Source organism: Pyxicephalus adspersus, chromosome 6 (assembly GCF_032062135.1).
Source record: "Pyxicephalus adspersus chromosome 6, UCB_Pads_2.0, whole genome shotgun sequence".
Lineage (NCBI taxonomy): Eukaryota > Metazoa > Chordata > Amphibia > Anura > Pyxicephalidae > Pyxicephalus > Pyxicephalus adspersus.
Genome location: NC_092863.1, coordinates 18,792,968 through 18,814,939, shown reverse-complemented (window position 1 = coordinate 18,814,939; position 21,972 = coordinate 18,792,968). Strand labels below are relative to the sequence as shown.

Below are 21,972 nucleotides of genomic sequence, written 5' to 3'. Positions count from 1 at the left end.
GGCGATGAGTCTAATCCAAGTGATTCAAGTCTTGTGTGCTATGTCTGGGGACTATTGCTTCAAAAAGCAGTCCCATTTAGGATCACAGATGTTTGGCTACATACACACATGCAATGATTCTCTTTTAATATTCGGCTCAGGGCTTATATCGGACGAGAATCTTGCATCGTCCCAACGACCGTCTTGCTGGATGTACAGATGATTGACAGGGAACGTTTGTAAAGGAAGTGAAGGGGAGAGAGAGCAGCGGGGTGCTGCTCCATGGTTCTCCCCCTCCGCTCTCCATAGAACAGAATGGCGCTGTTTGTACAGCACTCGTTCCTGCATCATGCAGTTGTTTGTCGTTGGAAAAGATCATGAAAAATCCTTTCAAATGACAATTATTGCACGTGTGTACCCAGCCTTTCTCTCATTGTCTTTGATGATGATAAGTTCAGCAAATAATACTGGAGGTTAGCCATCAGAACTGACTATCATTTTTTCTTTTACTGAGTTACAAAAAATTACCCCTGGACTAAAGAAGCCTGAGAATAAGAGCACATTTTGTGGGGTTGAATGCAGCAAAAAAATGTATTTTTTTAGTGCAAGCGGTGTAAGAAACTGAATTTGATTTAATATCAGACACTTCTACTCCTTGGGTAGAGAATCTCAGGAGCATTCCAATAGGAGGATAGATGAACTAATTAGTCTGCTGTGTCAGCAGTGTCCAGATAAACCCAAAGTACATCCAGAGAATGGTATAAAAAACCTTGTTATCAATTTGGTTGAATTTTCTTCAACAGGGAAACAAATCCCTCCTTAAATCTAAAAGGATCGCCATTTTACAATGGTATTACAGTATCCATTTCTACATTATTAATTAGTTTTTTTTCTGGAACAATCTACTGAGCTGGAAAATGTAGAAGATTTTTCCACATTTGGACAGCTCTTACATGATGGAAACCTTTTTATAAGGTTATGTTTTTCTCAGGTCAGAAGGAGTGCCCTCTTTTCTAAAGTATATGTAAATACAATCACTAAAATCTTATATATTCTGTAAAATGTTTATGGAATTTTAAAATTAAACGCCAATATTTTAAAATATTCTTTATCCTTCAGTAAAATGATACTTGGTGATCCTGCCATGGAGGTCTTTGTTCAGACATATCCTGTTATAGGGTGACAGAGCTCTGTCTCCTCTGTTGTCAGGCTTCTGATAGAGATTACAGAACACCAACCAAGCAAGTTGTACGTTTAGAATCAAGTCAGAATTTGCAGTTTACGTATCTCTCAGTGAAAGATCCACTTTAAAACTTGTAAAGGGGTTTTTAATTACACCTAACCTTTAACTATGGGATTTTGGCAGTGACACCTATGACTGCATGAATGTGTACCTGCTGGGAAATCAGTGATTGCACTTCTAGAAAAACTACCTGCCTATCAAAGAAAAGGAAGTAACAAGATTTCAGTTTATTCAACTTTAAATAATTTACTTGTACGTGGTAAAAATAGCTCTTGGGTAGCTATCATAAATTAATTCACATGCTGAAGAAACAGGGCCACAATGTAAAAAGTGAACACCACTCAGAATTCATTAGAATTCATAATGTCACTATCAGGGTTATATTAAAGAGCAACAATAGACTTCATTGGCATGTATTCATGTAGTTTTAGTTCTTTTGGATGGACATTTACCAGCGCATATTCCTTTGCTATGCAGCTGAAACACACTTATCCCATTACCAACTATTGTAGGCCACAGACAGCTTGAACCCACTGGGAGAATATTAGCGAATTAACTGTATGTAAGGAGTTAGCTTCACTTTTAATTAGAATTTCTTTCACGGTATATTCAGTTTTGAGAAGCTGTAAGCTATCTTCATTTTTAGCTTTTTATTTCCGAATGTGACAATTGCAATGTGGGTAATAAAATGCCAGAGTTCCATATGGCATGGGCTGTGCTTTGCTGGTGACTGTTCTGCATGCAGTCAAAGGAAAAAATACGTCAGTGTACATTGTACATTTAAATTGCATTTAGAGCCAAAACCTTTTTGATAGAATAGGGAGTTTCACCTTCTCTTTTTGTCTGTGGGACCATTGTAAGTATGGTGATTGAAAATTCAAAATATGTAAGTTGTAAGGTGAGGGGTATTCTTCTAATAGTGCCACCAGCTGGAAATTTTTTCTCACCTTGTAGGGTCATCCTTTTCCTTCCTGTTGCATTTTTAGGAAAAGGAGGTAAGGTTTCACTCTCCAACACTAACCACTTTAGTCTATTAAAACAAATGCAAATCATTTAAAGCAGAACTAAGGCTAAAATTTAAAAATTGTGACCTGGCTGGTCCTTTATTGCAGTTTGAATAGGCAATGTCCCTTCTGAAATAAAATAACCTTACCTGGCTGATCACTATTTTTAAAATACACTTGCCTGTCCCCAATCTGTCATGGGTGCTGCCATCTTCTTTTCTTCTGGGTTGCTGGGCTGGGCCTGGGATGATGTAACTTCCACACATGCAAGTGGAAGTTAATTCACTCCCAACACCCCCGGGGGATGCCAGGATGCCCAACATATCCTGGGACTGTAATCTGAGCTGTTTATACAGTGATTGGTTTAGATAAGTGTGATCTACAATCAGGTAAAATATCTATGGATGCAGCATGCACAATACTGTTATGTCTCTTGGAATAAATTGAATATAACGATCTATCAGTCGATCTATCAACGATCTATGGTTATGGCCTATTAAAAATAATATTGTAAATATATTCTTCCTCCAGCATTAACACCGTGTTTTTTTTTTAATAATAAATCAGAAGTGTTCCACCATGGCTGATTCGTTTCAAAATATCAAATAAAGGCTCATGAAATTAATAAAATGGAGAATTTTTTTGCAGTATTTATTCAATTTGACAATTTACATACATTCATTGATCAATTTGTGGCCACCTTAAGTAACTTTAGGTGGTAACGTTTTGTACCTTTTTTTTAGATAAGTATACAAAAATGAACACGGGAATCTGCTGGTGGACCTCCTTAGTACAAAACATCCTTAAGGTTCCCTTGAGTTTACTTTCAATGTTTATTTCCACCCTACAGTGTAGTCATACTCTAGTCATAGGTCTAAATAAATCTGAGGTCTAAGAGAACATACATTGATCTTGGTTAATAGATCTAAATATAGGCCATGTTGTACAGTCATCCAGTGTCTTCCCGCTCTTGGAGCTCTGCCTGGAAATCTATAGTCACCAAAATAAGCTTGGATTTAACAGATTAAATATCAGCATTAGGAGGTCAAACTGTAGATGTGTTTTTTGATACTGGCTATGTTTAACCACCTGGGCTGATGTCTGGATTTGTGTACCAAAAGCAGTACAATTTTTTTCATGAAATTTTTTTTTAAATTGTAGACCTGTAACTTACAGAAATATGTCCGAACAAGGGTCTAGTAGATATCCTGAATATAACAAAGTTTGAAACAAAATCATGTAAAAAAATAATAATAAATAAAATAAATAAAAAAACACAAAAATCAGCTTAAACAAGAATGCATAAATAAATAAAAAATACTGAAAATGCGATAATTCTGTATACTGTATAGAAATATATTTTTCTAAAACACCTCCCTAGTGTGGTAAATTTTAAAACAGAGTCCAACGTAACATACCTATAGACAAAACCACATAAATATATTTTGTATTGGATTGAATACAGGACTTTGTATTGAATCCAATACAAAATATATGAATTTCCTGCTACGACCCCCGTCGACGGGCGCATGCATGGACATCATCAGGAATCGCAGAGGGACGCGTACACGAATGCCGGGAGTTCTAATTCTTTCCATACTTCCATGCAAAAAGCGTTACATTTTTTGCATGGAAATTTATTTTAGATTGTAGGCTATAATTCTTAGGCATACCTCACCGAAATATGTCCCAAATTTAATAAATTTAATAATAAACTTAGTTTATAAAATTTTTTTTATAAAACATTATAAAAAAAAAAAATAGTGTATAATGTAATTTAACTGTATAGTAGCTTATATAATATATATATATAATAAAATTATATATAAATTATTATTTAAAGATTTCTTTGTATTGGACTCACTACAGCTTTTTTGTATTGAGTTTAATACAAAGTTTTTTGAATTTCCCGGCCTGCCTCCCACCCGCACCGACGCTTGCAGTGAACTCACCGGGAAACCCCGGAGATCATCACTGCACGCCCCGGGAGAAGACAGCGTGGGCAGTGACGATCTCCACACGCTGGGACGGACATCTCGGGAAGAGCTGCGGGGACAATTTTGTATGACAATCGGATTGCACTGTAACGCTTGTTTATATTTTTAGCTAGGTAAACGATTGTAGCAAGTTTTCTTACCCAGAACCAGGCTCGGGGTAAACGCCCAGGAGGTTAAGGAAGGGTATATTTTTCCTCATTACATTACAAAATGTATTTCATATCTCATTGAAGACTCCTATTTCAGTGTAATATATTTGTATACTCTGTGGTCTAGAACTTTGGGAAATTCTTAGCCACCTTACATTCTATGTTCTGCCTGAAAATACTTGGAACATATAGGATCAAAATCTTGAGTAAAAATGCAATACTCCTTTTCCAAGGCACATAAGCTAGATGTGTACAAATATAGGGCTCTCTCTTTATATTGCTTGGCTGGGAGGCTGAACAATCTATCCGAGTGAGAAGAAAAGGCCGAGTATAGATGCGAGTCAGTTATGTAATTGACCGACTGGCCTAATTGTTTTTTTCCAATTGATAACCGTTCTGTTGGAAGTCCCAAAACACAATAGGCTTATGTACTATATTCAACCCTTACAATGATAGCAAGGAGAATCTGGACCACAAAACATATGGAAGCTCCTGATCAGGTATGTTTGATCATGTATACACACTAGGACAGCGTTCGCCAACCTTTTCGGTTCACGGACCACTAAAATTACCGGCTCCTGAACGCGCCCGTTGTCAATCAAATGGGAGCAAGCTCCCCATAGTGAAGTCATAACACCATAAGCTCGCCCACTCTGCCATCGCAGATCTGAGCCTGCGATGGGAGAGTAGATGGGTTGTGTCGTGAAACACAGCCTGCCCACTTGCCTGAGCCAGAGATTTGCACAGGGGACGTGGTCCTCGGCTCTGGCCGACGCGTGCCTAGCAATCATACACCGAGTGGGGTCCTTCTCCTGACCCCACTTGGGGGTGCTCCTGCCAGAGCCTCGGACCACCAAAATCTTCTAACGGATCACCGGTTGACGACCGCTGCACTAGGACATTAGATGATACTATAGGCTTTAGATTCACTTCAGATATGATCATTTTATGAGACCGCTATATAATAGGAAGTAAGAATTGACCTGTCTGTGCTAGGTTCAAGAGAAAATAAAACCAGATAGTACTAGATAATGCTATTGAAGAGTATTTCAATAGCAATATCTCATTTCTTCTTTGTCTAGTCACAGGCTGGGGTCAGGACCATGATGATCTTCATTTTTATCTCTTACACTCTTGCTCTCGACATATCACTGGTAATAACTTGAATTCATCCAGCTTCTAATCATTTTTAAAATTTATGGAAGCGGTTTGGATCCATACATTTTGTTGGTGGTAATGTCTGACAATACCTGGCACTTTTATTTATTACTTGTTAACAACATTGTAGTAATGTAAAAAGGAGATTTTATATATATCATGTTACCTTCATTGAAGCCGGACAAACTATTTTAAATTTTAGGGTTTTGAGAAAGTGAAACGCATCAAAAAGAAACTTACTATATGGTTAGCAAGCCCGCATTTAAAATCTTGGTACATAAAATACCTGCCTGTGTTGAAAAAGTTTGTGTTACTATTTTTATTTTTTTTATTTTATTTACCCTGTCATTATATTGTGAATAAAGTTCATCTTTTATTATTAGCTAAATAACCTATATTTGAAAAATGTTTGACTTATATTAGAAATAATACTTAGGGGTCTGTTTATAAAGCAGGAATGGCTATATTCATCGCAGTTGCTGAGACTGAAACCTCATCTTGTTTTAACTCAGAACCATTCTTCTTATCTTTTTTAAAGGCAATGTTCATGATCCCATCAAACCCACCACCAACGTTACGAAAGCCAGAGCTTTGGTCAAAGCACTTCATAGATTTTATTAACCAGTGTTTAGTGAAGAACCCGGAGCAAAGAGCCAGTGCAACTGAACTTCTACAGGTAAAAAAAGATCTTTGTAGTTTTATTTTAGGGGAGGAATTACAAACAGCTCTGAAGTTTAGTCTTATAGATCACTAGTAGCAATGGTAGGAACTAATGTAAGTGGGGTTAAAAATGTTCACAGAGATATCCCCTAGCAGTTCAACCAGTTCACAAACTCAGTAAACACTGGACTATATGTGCTCAGTTTTGTAATTACCATAGGGGAAGGTTTGAATTCCGTACTCCTATTAGGGGCACTTTTACACCAGATGTATAGTCATAAATTTTACTGCATTTTCCAGGCAAAATATGTGAGCCAACGAAGACTTTTTATATAACAACTTGTGTTTGGATGTTAAAAAATGTCCTACCTTCTGTATTCCATGTTTGTTCATTTTGCTATTTAGGTCACTTTATGTGGCGTCTTTCAAAATTATCAAACATGATCATGAACCTATCGCATTATACCTCCCATTAAATTTATAAGTTGTTATGAGGATGTTTCTGACATACTACAGTATATAGCTACATTAAAATTTGTCAAATAAACTGTACATCGTATCTTTAATAAAGACCAATACTCGATCTCCAGGCAAGCTAATATGCTTAAGGTGAGAGGTATTGTTTAGAAGGAGAAAGTCTAAAAGCTATTACAGATTGAAGCGTTTTCTCCTTTCCCACTGTTCTCACCCAGACCAGTTGTGATCAGATTAAAAGTTCACCCCTTGAAACTTTCAGAGAGTTTCACAATAGTAGCATGTTTTTTATGTTTAGGTGCTTTCAAAATAAATAGGATGTAATGCACATCATTGGGTAATCATTGGGTAGTGCATAATTAAGAGAAAGTTGGAGTTATCTTTGGTGTCAATGACTATATTAATACTAAAGTATTGGTTTCACTGGACACCAGCATTAGTGTCAGTGGACTCAATAATAACCCCCCAACATTGGTGCCGGTAACCAGAATAATAACCCCTGCCTCTGGTGTCAATGCACTCAGTATTAACCCTTAGTAATTGTGTTAGGAACTACATTATTAACCACAAGCCTTTGTGTCAGTGACTGCATTAAAACTGATGTCAGTGAAATCATTAAAAAACCTGAGCATTGGTGTCAGTTGAATCAATAATAATCACCAGCATTGGTATAAGTGACCTCATTAAAAGCTCGGAGATTTGGTGTACATGACCACAATAATAATTTCCGGCATTAGTGTCAGTGGACACAATAATAATCCTCCACCACTGGTGCCACTGCTATTATAGAAGTAAACCTTGACTAGAATAATTTATTGCCAGAAACAGTAATGGACAAGTAGACTGCATAAAGGGGAGCAGATTTTCAGACACTTGCAGAGGTAAGCATTTCATGAAGTTAAGCTGATTATCATTATTGTTACAAGAGCAGGCTAGGTCCTTTATTATTTTTATCATGCTTTGGGTGCAACTTGAATCAGACAACATAAAATGCTTTATAACACATGCAGCATACATTAACACAAACATACTGGTGTAAAGGAGCCCTCAGAGAAAACACAAGTCTACTTGACCTTCCTGCAATGTGTGAATTAGGAGTTGATGAAGGATGCAGATAAGAAACAGTATGACATGCTGCCTATTCAGAGTTCTCGCCTCTTGGCAGGAACCCCACTACCGTACAAAAATGCAATGTTGAGATGTTAAAACCCTGACGTTCTGCATCATTAGACATGACTATAATTCTTATTTGATTTAAAATACACACATTAATTCAGATCAATATATTCATGAAATAGTAAGTTTTTTTGTACAGCAATCCTCAATCTAGGACAGGGAAAAGCAGCCAACAAGGAGCCAACTATACTTAAAATAACACATTATTTTAGAAGGAGAAAGCAGATTTACAGCTTGCTGTATTTCCTTTTACTAATACAAGCTGGCGTGAGACAGGACCTGCTACCTAACTACAGAGTTAAATAAGGTTTTCTGCCCTTTTCTGAGAGCATCATTCTGTCTGATGGGGTTGAGTCTTAAAAAATGAATGGGCAAAAAAAAAAAAAACATATCCTTTGGCAAGTAAAACAACTCCCTCATATGTATTTAGCTGATTTCCTGGAGCTCATTATCAAGTATATGTAAACTGCTTTTTATAAAAAAAAATATTTCATTTTCCAGCTAAGCTTTAATTTCCCACATGTATTACACTTTCAGCTGTTTGGATTATGAAACGCAGTGTGAAGTAATGTTTTCAATTAATTTCATGTACAAATCAGAATGAGATATTTCAGTCCTCTAAACCTCCTCAGGGTGAGGATTTCCCTCCATAAACAAGAGGAATCCTCATTTTCTAAATGGTTCACTTGTGTCTGGAGAAAGACGTAACTTTGAGAAATCTGGGGCATGACATGTTGGGAATATTGTGTACTGTAAATATTTTACTAAATTATTCATAGACACCCAACATTCTTTCTGCCAAATAAAACAAATAAGAAATGCAAAATAAATAGAAGTGTAATGTGTGTCCAGGCTACCTTTATTCATGAATATTGAATCTTGTAATGAACTGTAAGCTCATTGAATATATTAGGGAATGGTCACATTATAAAAAGATTATATCTCAACATAGTGGACCTAGTGCTAGACTGAAATTTTATTGGAAGTTTGTTTGTTGGGACTCAAAGTTAAGTAAACATAATATGTAAAAATAAGTTTTCAAATATTTTTAAAGGTTTTGGTGTAGTTCACAAACACAACAGGGAAACCTCACAAAGAATAGTCCCAAGCATGAAGTTATGGCTCAAGGATTGGAGATTTCAAAATAACTTACCTGTTACAAAATGTAAATGTAATCATTTTATAGAAATCATATAATGTTATCTTACTTTGGAATCTTCATAGAATTGTACATTGTATATTACAGCTAGATAATCAAAAACAAATCCTATATTTATGTTCCTGTGATATAGCACCCATTTGTAAAAACAACCAAAGGAGCAGCCATCTTGCGACATTTAATAAATGAAGCAATGGAAGCAAAGATTATACGGAGTGAACTACAGCACCGAGAAGTGGAACCTCTAGAGGAAGAAAATGCGGTTAGTATTATGTTAAAACTAACATATTTGACATTAGTATTGTAGTTGAATCCAATAAATCTTTTTCAGATCTTATATTACTTGTTGTCTTTTAAGATGCCTATAACTTTGTCTTCAATAATATCACTCTAAGAAAAGTTGGATTTACAGTGACTGCAGCACTTTCATTTTGCTTACTTTCAGCAATGATTACATGTGAGTCTTTATAAACCAACACTCAGACAACTGTTCTGGTATTGGGCCTGTAAGGTAGGGGTCCCCAACGATAGTACCGAGACCAGCGGTGGTCCACGGCTCTGGCCGGTGCATCCCCAGTGGGGTCAGGGGAGGGATCCCGCTTGAGGGCCACCGGCCAGAGCCGCGGATTATGTCACCTGTACAGATCGCAGGCTCAGGGTGATGGCTGGGTTGTGTCCCTGGACACAACCCGCTCACTTTTCCATCGCAGGTCTGAGCGTGGGCGGGTACTAGCATCATGACGTCACTCGTGGGGAAGGTTCCTTTGAGTGACACACGGCTCCCCAGTGTGTCCGGGAGTCCGTAAATTTAGGGATCCGCAAGCACCAAAAGGCTGGGGACCACTGCTGTAAGGTATAAACCAGCAATACACAAGAAGACATTTTTAACATACATACATACTTATATATGTATAACAGCAAGACAGAGTGCCTGATAACTTGGGTACAATTATTGGCATAACAGTTGCATTGTAGGAATAGTTTCCTTTCATAACAAAAAGAAAACAGAAACAATCTGAAACAATCTGAAGGTAAAACAAAAATCAGGCTTTTTCCAACATATACATTCCTAATATTTTATAGGTTACATAGTTACATAGTAAGTCCGGTTGAAAAAAGACCCCAAGTTCAACTACTAGGGAAATAAACAAATCCCAGATAAAAACCTATGTCCTATGGACATAGTTGGTCCAGAGGAAGGCAAAAAAACAATTTGCTTTAACAGGGGAAAAAAAATCCTTCCTGATTCCATGAGACAATCGGATGTTCCCTGGATCAATGGCCACTGTTATTTTTACTTTAAAGCCTTATTACCCAGTTATATTCTGTGCTTCTAGAAAAACATCCAGCTTTTTCTTAAAGCAATCTATAGTAGTTGCTGAAACTACTTCCTAGGGGAGCTGATTCCACATTTTCACGGACCTTACAGTGGAGAATCACTTGCATGTTATCTCCTAACCCTCCCATATATCACAAGACATATTTGGGATGTTTATGATGGTCATACAGTTCTAGAGTCAAATATAAGTAGCTGCAATAAGTGTGTGTTTTTGTAATCAATCGTAAACTGCGGTATGAAGGAATATCTACACACACATATTTGTCCTTGAAGCCTGAGAATAAAGTTAAATGGTATGACTGACCTTTCTTGCCAAGATAATTGTGTTGACCTGCCATGGCCTACTAGTTTTTTTTTCATCATTTTGCACTGCAAAAGGTTAGCAAGCTGCATATTCATCATAAATCAGAGCCCTCTCATCTGCCAATAGACCCTGGCTAGGCTGCAGTTATATTTTAATTGTAATGACGGTTTTTGTTTTTTTTATTAATGCTACATTTCAGTATTAATTTTAAGTTGACCTTCAGGTTCTTTCATATTATAACATTTGTAGAACAGAAATAAGGTGCTGAATAAGCTTTTGTGTAGATGATCTTTTTTTTTTCCGCATTTGATGTGCATTTAAAACAAATGTTAGGTCAGCAGATTCTTATTTACTTAAATGGTGCAGTATAGATGACAGTTTTGAGGCTGCGTTTCATCTGCTTAACAACACGTTTTTTTAAACTCAGCATGTCCTATTGAGATGTGCATTAAAGTAAAAAAAGGCCAACACAGCTTTATTCTGTGATTTGCATTTGAACGCTGCTGTAATCATTTGCAAAAACTAGTTATGTCTGCATGCACAAGCTTTATTGTAAAAAAATGCATGATATTGCATTCAAATCATAGGGCAGTATATTACCATTTTATATATTTTTAGGGAAATCTACAGTTTATTAAAAGTGTTTATGCATGTACTTCATACATTCATTTTCTTTATTTACAAAGTTACCAACAGCTGGCAAGGCTTCTCAAACACAGCTTCAAATACCTGATATGGACTAACCATACCAGCCTATAAATGCTTACAGTAGCAGCCCTACTGATAACATATTGTGATTTGAATTCCTTTATTATGGAACTATTTATTATGCATTGTTCTTTACATTTCTATATGTGCATGACAAGCAGTCCAGCTAAAATATTAGTGAATATTTGGGGTTAGGGTAAACTTTAACATTAGCTAGGATTCCAATTGCAGTTGCCTAATGTGTTTTTTTTTCTTTCTTAAAACGATAAGCGCAACTTTTGTTCACTCAGTCTTTTCCTGCCACAATTCCCCTCCGCCTCCTCCAGCACATTCAGTAAAGAATTATAGAATATACCTATCTACAATATTGCTATCTGGAGATATGCCTACAACCAGGCTGACATTTTCTAAAGTAATGCAGCTGTACTGGACATACGCAGTGCCGTGTGGACATGTCACAGAGTAAAGATATCTAGGCAGCAGTGTTGTCAGTAAATATATATGTGAAGTTCTGAGTGCTGGAGGAGAAGAAAATAATACATGCATTAAAACTGCACTGGTCCTTTGAGCATGGGAAAATTGCAAATTGAATTGTACATTGTATGAAGATTTTCTTGGTTCAGAGACCACGGCGTCAATATTACTAACATTTAGGAACCAGTCAGTATGGTTCTTGATTAGATTATTCATATTAACTGTAGAAGCTTTCTATTGAGAATTTGACAGGCCCCCAAGGATTCTACAGTGCTCATTTGCTTTGCTTCCAAACCAACCCAGCATGCTGCGTTACTATTGGAGCAAAGCATTATTTGCAGATTTGCAGCATGTTGGGGAACAAGGCATGCATAATATTTTTCATTATAATAGATATTAAACACTTTACTGCATTTCTGTTATAGGATGATGATGATGAACCAGATTCAGGGACAATGGTTCAGGCACAGGGGAAAGACGTTGGAACAATGTTTAGTACCATGAGTGAAGAAGCAGCTGGCACAATGGTGGAAAATGAACATATGACAACCCAGCTTGGCACCATGTTAATAAACACTGACAATGAAGAGGAGGAAGAATCTGGCACTATAAAACGTAAGCTTACAAAATGTTATTGAACATGTGTGTCATACTTACTATGTTTATTTTACAGGAGATGGCTCTTTTGATTGGCTAGGGCATGTTTTTTTGCATTCCAGCATGTTGCTCAGCAAGTGTGACAATGTGTATGTATATAGTGTATATTGGTAGGGTTACAGCCATAGTAGACCATGTGGCTTCTATGGGTCCCAGGAATGGAAGGGGGTCCCAAAGGCCTGGACTCTTGAGAATAATTAAACATAGCAAATGTGTGTGTGAAGATAACACAAATCTAGTACAGTATATTTAAGAATTACAGAGCTCATGTTCACACTGACCCTGTTACTTATATGACACTTCTAATCCATAACAGCTGAAGTCAGACAAACTTCAGAGCCTTTGTCCCCCTTTGCATCTAGTAAGAATAATTTATTTAGCTGTATTAGCAGTGTAGATTTGCCCTCAGAGCTTCTGGTCATCTCTGGCATCACTAAAAAAATCCTCTATGTGCCTAATCAGGGCAGCAGTTATAATTCTTTCCTCCTATTCTGGAACTCATCCAAGCAATATCAACCAAAACTAATTTAGTTAAGTAAGTAAATGTCCACTAGTGTTATTTGTCTGTGTTTGATGTGCATTTAGATCAGACCACAAATGCAAGTCATCAAAATTCTATTGACTTCAATTGAACAGTACACATGGCTTTAAGAGCTTGCATTTGACTTGCTTTACATTGTGCTGTTTTATTTGGGTGCTGCATGTTTCATTGAGCTGTGCAGGTTCAAAAAAATAATAACAAAATAGACACAGTCACCAAAAATACAGGGCAACCTACAGCAGGGCTGTACCTACCCTGGACGTCTTCTCTCTCAATCGCCATGATATGTTGGCAATAAATAGTCCATTTAACATAGGAGAATAAAATTTGTCTTTCCTAAAAAACAAATTTTGTAGGTAAGACTGAATTCGCCTATAGGAGCATAGCTGATTGGGAAGGTGTAATTCCAAGAGCTTTTGGACAAGCATTAAATAAATTAGTAACTATTGTTAGGTATGAAACCATTTGCCCTTTAGATTTAGTCATATGGTTAGATAGGTACCTTTTGAAGAATGTTGGACTAACAAGGAACTAAGGATATGGACATGGCAGTGGGGAGTCACTATGACTTTGGAGAATATTGTACAACATTTACCTTTTCGTACGATTAAAAAGTATACCTAATAATGAACTTTATTCAACATTACAATTCACAAAACAAGCAGTAGCAGTATGAGAAATTTAGAATAGATTCCACTTTGTTAAGACAGACTGCTATCTACCACTTGGCCTACTATGCACTTATTCTACTGTATGCAACTCAGGTATTCAAATATTTAACAGGGATGAAACAATTAGGATTATCCATCATGTTACTCATTCATGACATTACACCTGAGCAAGCAAGGACTTAAACCTCTGATTTACGTTACTTCTGTAATCCATACAATTCATGACTTTCAAACACAGTTTTAATGGGAAACTAAAATAGCCTGGCTATCTGTACTACATGTTTTTTTGTGGAAAACTCACAAACACACGTCTGCTTTTTAGTTTTTTTTCTTGTTTAGTTTTGATGCATTTTTACTTGCCTGTCATATTTTCTTGCCTAAATCTCAAGAACACTCATAGATTTTCCATCTACTGTATTTGGCTTGTGCCCTTGTCTTTGACATCTATTTTATGTTTTTTTTCTTCTCTCTGTGTATTTAGCACACGTCTCCTTGCAGACTGACACTAGGTAATGGTATCTCACAGCAATCTTTAATTTGTTCTTAGCAAGTCCACCAGTACATCCATGGGAAAGACTATCCTCCCAGAGGAAGAAAGGCTTTTTACTGCTGTCAGAAGTTTCTCAGCTCTGTCAAGGTCACAGGTTCCCAATCATTTCTAGACCACAGTGCACAAAAAGATTTTACTTTGGTCTTGTAGTACAATTCCACAGCTCAAATAATATAGTGCAGATACTAAAATGTTCTAGTAAACAATGTAATCTAAGAGACCAAATCACAAAAGAAAAAAAGTTTGAAATGAAATACTTCTAACCACAAAAGGAAATATTGATCAGTGAGTAGAGTGTATTTGCTGGTATGAATGTAAGCTGGGAAAGTCATATAAGCGGGATTATATTGCTGATAACGTTTTCTGCAGACAAGTACATTATACAAAACTTTACTTTGCAGCCCTGGTCTCTGTTAATGAGAAAATGGAGCTTGCTTTCAGATACATGCTATTTGTATTTAACATCAGTTTGAAACACTTACGAACACATTCAGAATTCATTGACAGCACTTGTGGCTTCATCTGACCTGCATTTTAACTCCTAAAGAACGAATGTTCATGGGCATTAAACACAACGTCCTCTTAAGCTTTCTTTAAACTGCAAATTGCAGAGCAGGCCAACTCAGCCTCTGTGTTTGCCATCAATAGCATGAACATATTTTTATGCATTTGTATATCAAAAGCAGTTTTTGAACCATACGTGCATGGACACATATCCTTAGTATGCATTAACATGCTGCAAGCTGTTTTTGCATTCGTATTGCCTTTTCTCAAGCTGTTCGGCAATAAGAGTCTGTATATGCAGGTGGTAAAATACATTTTTCATATCATTTCCAAAATTACTTTTTGTGAAAATGGTAACTTGCATAATAAAATTCTCATTCTTTTGAAACAAACATTGCATTAAAATTGTTATACAACCCAGCTCAAACTAAATTGTACAATAAGAGATTAAGTTTACACAAAGCAGTTCAATCCTTCTAATGAACTTTCTTATTTGCTCCCATATGCAGTTGAAAGTATTTAGATAAATCTCCTAAATCTGTTTGGTAGGTTAAAAATATGTTGAGCTGGATTCAGATCCCCAGAAATTTCCCAGGTCCTGTAGAGTTTTATCTCAAACAATTTTTTAATTTATCCAGTTTCTCCCTTGAACTACAGAATACTTCACTCCTTTGTTGTGAAGACAAGGGGAACTGGAGGTGTTAGGTAGTGCAGCAAAAGACAGCTATGTGGGGCTGATACATTTCCTTACTATTTAAGTCCGGCAAAAGCACTGTGTTGTCCAACCATCACTGCAGAGCCTTTATTGGGATTAACATGGGTAAAAGTCTTCATGTATTGTCATGTTTAGGATTTATGCTGCTTTATGCATTTTCTGTACCCTAGGCATTAGCACTTTAGAATGCACACATAAGTGCCTTGAATGTAAGTTGCACACATGGCTTTTATTCAGGTTACTGTATTGCAATGATATACCTAGATTTGTATGTTTTTTTCATTACCTACAAAACTCCTATTTCTAATACAGAAAGCAGTCAGCCTGCACAGCCTTCCAAACCATCATTCTTGGAGTATTTTGAGAAGAATGAGAACCAGCTGAGTGTTGCAGGGAAAAAAAGTGCATCTGAGTCTCCTAGTTCTTTTGAATGGAAGATACCCCTGAATGGAGACTACAGCTTTGTGAGTATTTTAGAGTATTCCTAGAGTATAGATCATGTGTGTTGTATATTTGATGATGTATTAAGACCAACCCTCAAGTGATCGTTCTACTACCAACACATGCATACAGTGGTAATATATGATCACAGCAAGAATAGTTCCAGGAAATATAACAAGAAAGGTCCATGGCAGATAATTACAATGTGTTACCTTAGGCTGTCTATATCATGTGATGGATCTCAATTCAGAGAGCTCGGTGGTACTGTAACCTGACACTAGGGGCCAGATTTGTTAAAGCTCTCCAAGGCTGGAGAGGATACACTTTTATCAGTAAAGCTGGGCGATTCAGCAAACCTGAAATGGATTTCATCAAAGTCATTTGCTAGGAAATGTTTTGAATCCTGGACCAGATCCATTCAAGGTTTGATGGATCACCCAGCTTCACTGATAAAAGTGTATCCCCTCCAGCCTTGGAGAGCTTTATTAAATCAGCCCCAAAGAATCTGTGCACTCTTTGCTCCCAGTTTTGCTGTTTTATGAATGTAGTTGTCACTGCTGTAAAAAGTCTGTGGGCTCTCCATTTGAAGTGACTCATTTTAATGTTTTCTACCAAATACTCCCCCTTTTCTTTTTTGAAGTACATTCTATTGATTCAAGTTTAGACAGTGATCTTTTTTTGGTGTGCTTTATTTAGTTTGTCCTTTTCTTACTCTTTGGAATCAGTCCATTGGTTTCAAAATCAGCTGAAAACTGGCAGTTGTCGCCTCATCCCTAAATAGAATTACAATTTCACTTCCATTTAGCAATGTTGGGTTTTTGCCTCAAGAAGCAATTTTTTAATTAAAATTTGGAAGCAGCGTGTGAAAAGTTAAGTACACCCTTAGAAATTAAGATGGCAGTAAGTAGCAAAGTAAGTAGCAGCGACAGTTTGTTAATCTGGAGCATTCAGGTGTATGTTAACACAATGCCATGAAGGAAATACATTGTCAATCATCTATGAAAAGCAACAATATGCTGCCGATTAATCTGGGAAGGGTTATGAAACTATTTCCAAACAATTTGAATTGAGAAAGATAATTTAGAAGCAGAAAACACTTAAGACAGTTGCCAACTGTCAGTCATTGTGTGGACCATGATCCCAAGCACACCAGCTAGTTTTACAACAGAATGGCTGTGCCACCTGCAAATTTTAATGAAATTATACAATATGGTAAAGAAGAGTGGGATTAAATTCCTCAGTCAGTTTTATATGTCATTTTATTACCCTTTTCTGTAGAAATTGTTGAAGCTTTAATATCTGACAGTTTAAATATGAAAAAGTACATTGTTTCCATGAGGTCTACTATCAGAATGAAAGCCCCAAACTTGCACTTTTATTAAACTTACTTTTTCAATCCTTACAGGTTATCTTGTAAATTTGCCATACAAATGTTTAATACCAGAAAACATAATGAGTTGTAATATATTTTTTGTTAAGCAATTTTAGAAACTGAAATACTCCAATTTAGAAATGATATAATAACCTGCACTTTAGGTTTCTTTGTGCAGTACATTGTGTCTCAATATTAGGGAATATGTGCTCAATAGAAACTCAATTACCATTACATAGTTTCAACTTATTATATTACATCCACTTCTGGTGTATCAGATAACATTGAGCATTAGGTGTAAGGATTACCTATCCTAATGTAAACTTTATTCATTTATACACACAGTTGCCTGATTTATTAAAGCTCTCCAAGACTGGAGAAGTTACACTTTCATTAGTGAAGCTGGGTGATCCAGCAAACCTGGAATGGATCTGATCTAGCATTGAAAACTTTTTTTTAACAAATAGCAAATTACTTTGAAGAAATCCATTCCAGGTTTGTTGGATCACCCAGCTTCATTGATGAAAGATATTAAGTGATCCCTAACTAGGCCTTATACTAAGAGGTTATGTAAGCTGCCATTTCTAACCTGTTTCTAAACATTATTAAATACCTGGTTGTTGTTCTGATCCTCTGCCTTTCTCAATTACTGGCCCAGACACCAAGAACCACCATTCTAGAGGATAGGAAAACCCATACATTTTGACCTTCCCTGCTAAACTTCCTGGAAAGTCACATAGATCCAAAGTTTAGACTTAATGGATTTGGCATTTGCTGCTGGTCAATAATTTGCTGTTCATAATACAATAATCTTTTGAAATATAAATTTAACAACATTGAGAGCATTCTCAGTGTATTAATTTCTGTAGCCCTCCAAGACCTTCTTGGGATTGTGTAACCAAACCCATCACTCCTTTGTGACCTAGCCATAGAAAAAGCCATGTCCGGCTGTCAGAAATGAACTGTCCCTATGTCATCTTGTTGCTAAAGGATTGAACTGCTGCAGAGAGCCTAGCGACACTGAGCAACAACTGGACTTTAGACTAAGCATTATGATCTATAACTTCACTATGACCAAGGCAAATGCTCACCTAGGTTATTTTATCCGTTATTAAAATTATAATAGATATTATATTAAAATAAAATATAACCTCCAATTTGGTCTTACTGTGATGGCACTGCTTATCCTAAATGAATCTTGCTCACTACAGCGACCACATCAGTATAAATCAATTTCGGTCTGCTATACTGTTGATGACCTTGCTTCTTGCATGGTATCATACCAGGTAGACCTCTCTCCACTTGCATACCACTAGATAGTTGCCTATGGAGCTCCTTTCGCAGTTAATACATTTTACCTTTTTGCAAAGTTTAATGTTTTAATATTTTCATTTCCAAAAAGGTGGAGTGCACTTTTCAATATGCAGCTTTAAAATTGCTGCCATTTTCTTTCTGGAAAAATTTCTGTCCTGAAAATGGTTATCAAGATATATGAGAACATAAACAAAAATGTTCCTAGTAGATATCAAAGATGCTAAAAACCATTGTTATCTGGAGAAGTGAGTGCTGTAATTAGATACAGCAAGTCTGAGATCAATACAGTCTAAAGTCTTTACTTCAGTATGGGTTGCTGTTGTGATGTGCTTTCTCTCCTTTAAATCAATCATGTTTATTTTAAACATAATGCATACATGGATTATACCAAGGTCATTGGAAAGTCACACCAGTAATATCTGTGTTCCTGTCAATTGTCAGATCTGTGTTAGCTGTGCACCAAACCAAATAGATTTTATCCAATTTTCATTGTTGAAGAGGTTCAGTCACTTTGCTCAGCTGATGGTGTTAAGGCCGGGTGATTAGGGTTTGAACCCGAGCACTACAATCTAGGAAGAACACATATATCAACTTATATTTGGAAACATATGAGTATTTTAAATTTTGACAAAGCCATGTAGTAGCACAGCAAATGGGATAATCAGTGGGTCATGAGGTGCTTTCAGGAGACCATACCAGTCAAAACAACAGAATCTCTTTAACTAGTCTTGTACCACATGTGTTATGTGTATGCCTCAAAAAACTGAACAAAGTGCACACTGTGTATATAGCATACAATGTACCTACCCCAGGGCTTTAGGTGAGGTTGGTATAAATCTTAATCCTAAAACGTTTTCGGTTCCATGACTTCAAGATTTTTAACAGTTTGGTATGGAAAAGCACTGGGCCCTAAGCACCATATAGAGACATATTCACTTTGGTCATCTTATTCCTTAGCTTTAGTTTTTTTTCATCAGGGTGAGAAAAAATAAACATTTTAAATGGAGTTAAGTTACCAGTCATTTGCCTAGAATAAATAAACCTAAAACAGTGTGCTTTTGTTAGGTGTCATTCTCAAAATTGAAAGTGTAAGTCTCATACCATACTTAAGATTTGATTGAATACTATACCAACCAGTGTAAAATTTAATTACCACTCATAATTGTGTTGTCAGTCATTCCAAGTTTAAATATTGAAAAACCTCAGAGGTTTCTTAGTTTTATTTATTTATGAATGCTTTATTTTATTCATTTAAATACTTTTGTATCATCTCCACAAATGAAATGAAGGCACCATTGAATTTTAATCTATTGTACTTACAACATGTACATGAAGTAGTGTGTTGTATGGGCAAAGTACGAAGCCAAATATTGACTTGCTTTTTAGTTTAGCCCTTTATTTTCGTTTTGTTCACTTTTATATCTTCACAGTTAAAGGACTGGAGTGTAGATGACCTTCAAAAGAAACTGAATGAACTGGATCCAATGATGAATCGGGAAATTGAGGAAATCCATCTACGATACCAAGCTAAACGGCAGCCTATACTAGAAGCCATTGATTCCAAGAAACGCAGGCAGCTGAATTTTTAAGCTTTTGTTTAAACAGTGACAATCATCCATTTTATGATCCATTTAAAGGACACATGGGACCCTACGAGCCCAGGGATGCAGCTTTATATCCAGACACAGTAACAGGCTGACCTACTAATTCTTTTCATGTTCCGAAGAACTGAGGGCATCACATTTTTACTTGCAGTAGCCTCTACAACATCTCCACAACCTTGCCAATGTCAGGCGACTTCAACAGTTGACTTTGTCTCCCCCTCTATCAATCGCAATGTTTGAAAACAGCCGAATCTTCAGCAACTCTGCAAGATGCATTGAGTTGTTTTTTTTGAAAGTTTTGCTCTTCCTTTTCTGTAAACTATTACATGGAGTTGCTTTAGCATTGAACTGTATATTTTATAAAATACTTTTTGTATTTTTATTGCAAATTTTTTTTATATTTTGGATACAAGTCTCAACGTGATTTGTATTAGGATGTATAGAATTTATGAGAATTAAAAAATTGTTTTGTGTGTGAAATGGAAGATTGCATGTGTTTTGTAATGTACACCTACAGGTCTTTTTTTAATTGAAAACAGATATTATTATCCATTCTTTCTTGACACTGCAGTAATTACTTTACTCTGTGCCTGTTCTTTTTTTACCAGTAATAATTCTATGCAGGACACAGTGTGGAGCAAGTAAGCAAGACATGACCTGCATAGTTTACATAACTGACCTGTCTTCTTACAAGGCTTTTTTTATTCATAATTACATTAATTTTTTGACTTAATTTGCTTAAGGACGTTGAACACTTCTATAAATTACAGTACTGTTATCTAGCCATAGAGAACAATAAAACATGGTGAGTGATTCAACCCTCTTTTATTAATCCTAATTAGAAATTCTGATTTTAATTATATTTTCCTAAAACCCTTCAGAATGACCAGTGTCTTGTAGAAGGTTGGAACTATATAAATACTGTTTATTATTATTATTATATTATTATTAATAATAATAATAATAATAATAATAATAATAGTAATAATTTATAGAAATCTGCCACTTTCATGTCAAAAGAGTGTATTGATGGTACCACAGACTGTTTAGTGAATGGGCCTGATTTGATAAAGCTCTCCAAGGCTGGAGAGGATACACTTTTAACCAGTGAAGCTGGTGATCCAGCAAACCTGGAATGGATCTGTTCCAGGATTAAAAACATTTTCTAACAAATAGCAAATGACTTTAAAGAAATCCATTCCAGGTCTGCCTAATAACCCAGCTTTACAGATGAAAGTGTATCCTCTCCAGCCTTGGAGAGCTTTAATAAATCAGCCCCAATATGTCAAATGTTTTCATCTCTTTGTCACACTTGCCTCTTTCTCGCTAAAGAGCCAGTTCTTCTCTCCTTTGCAAGTGGGAAAATCTGACCTCAGATGCATCTGCTCTTCCAGATTTAATCAGTGACACCCCTCCCGCCAGCCAATCAGAAGATATCCTCTTAACAGCCCTTGGCTATTTAGCTGGCTCAGACATAGCACTAAGCCTTTGTGCAACGTCCACTAATGCTGAGCCCCCTAGCTCTGCTGAGCATCTTCTACACCTGTTGATTAATTGAGTGCTTTCCCAGTCCTGTCTAAACCCCTTTCTATTATTCCTTGTTTGTACATTTGTGCTGTTCCAGTGTTCCCCTGTTTCTTCGGTGACCCCCATGTCACCTATGCCTTCTGTCGCTTACTGTGTCTCCTGTGTTCTTCTGTGCCTTTGGTGACCCCCATGTCACCAAAGGCACCCCCCATGGTACTTGAACCCTGGCCTGCCTTAACCCTGGCCTTCCTT

General features: G+C 36.5%; 1 protein-coding gene across 1 annotated transcript in view; it reads left to right on the top strand.

Moving 5' to 3' along the window:
• The window catches only part of LOC140333283 (serine/threonine-protein kinase 4-like), a 40,329-nt gene extending 19,656 nt beyond the window's left edge, over window positions 1-20,673 (top strand). Inside the window, exons 7-11 of the mRNA XM_072414845.1 lie at window positions 6,069-6,206; window positions 9,133-9,261; window positions 12,250-12,439; window positions 15,775-15,926; window positions 20,020-20,673. Coding sequence (XP_072270946.1) covers window positions 6,069-6,206; window positions 9,133-9,261; window positions 12,250-12,439; window positions 15,775-15,926; window positions 20,020-20,178 — 768 coding nt within the window. The 3' untranslated portion in view covers window positions 20,179-20,673. The remainder of the gene's footprint in view (window positions 1-6,068; window positions 6,207-9,132; window positions 9,262-12,249; window positions 12,440-15,774; window positions 15,927-20,019) is intronic.
• Window positions 20,674-21,972: the final 1,299 nt, after the last annotated feature.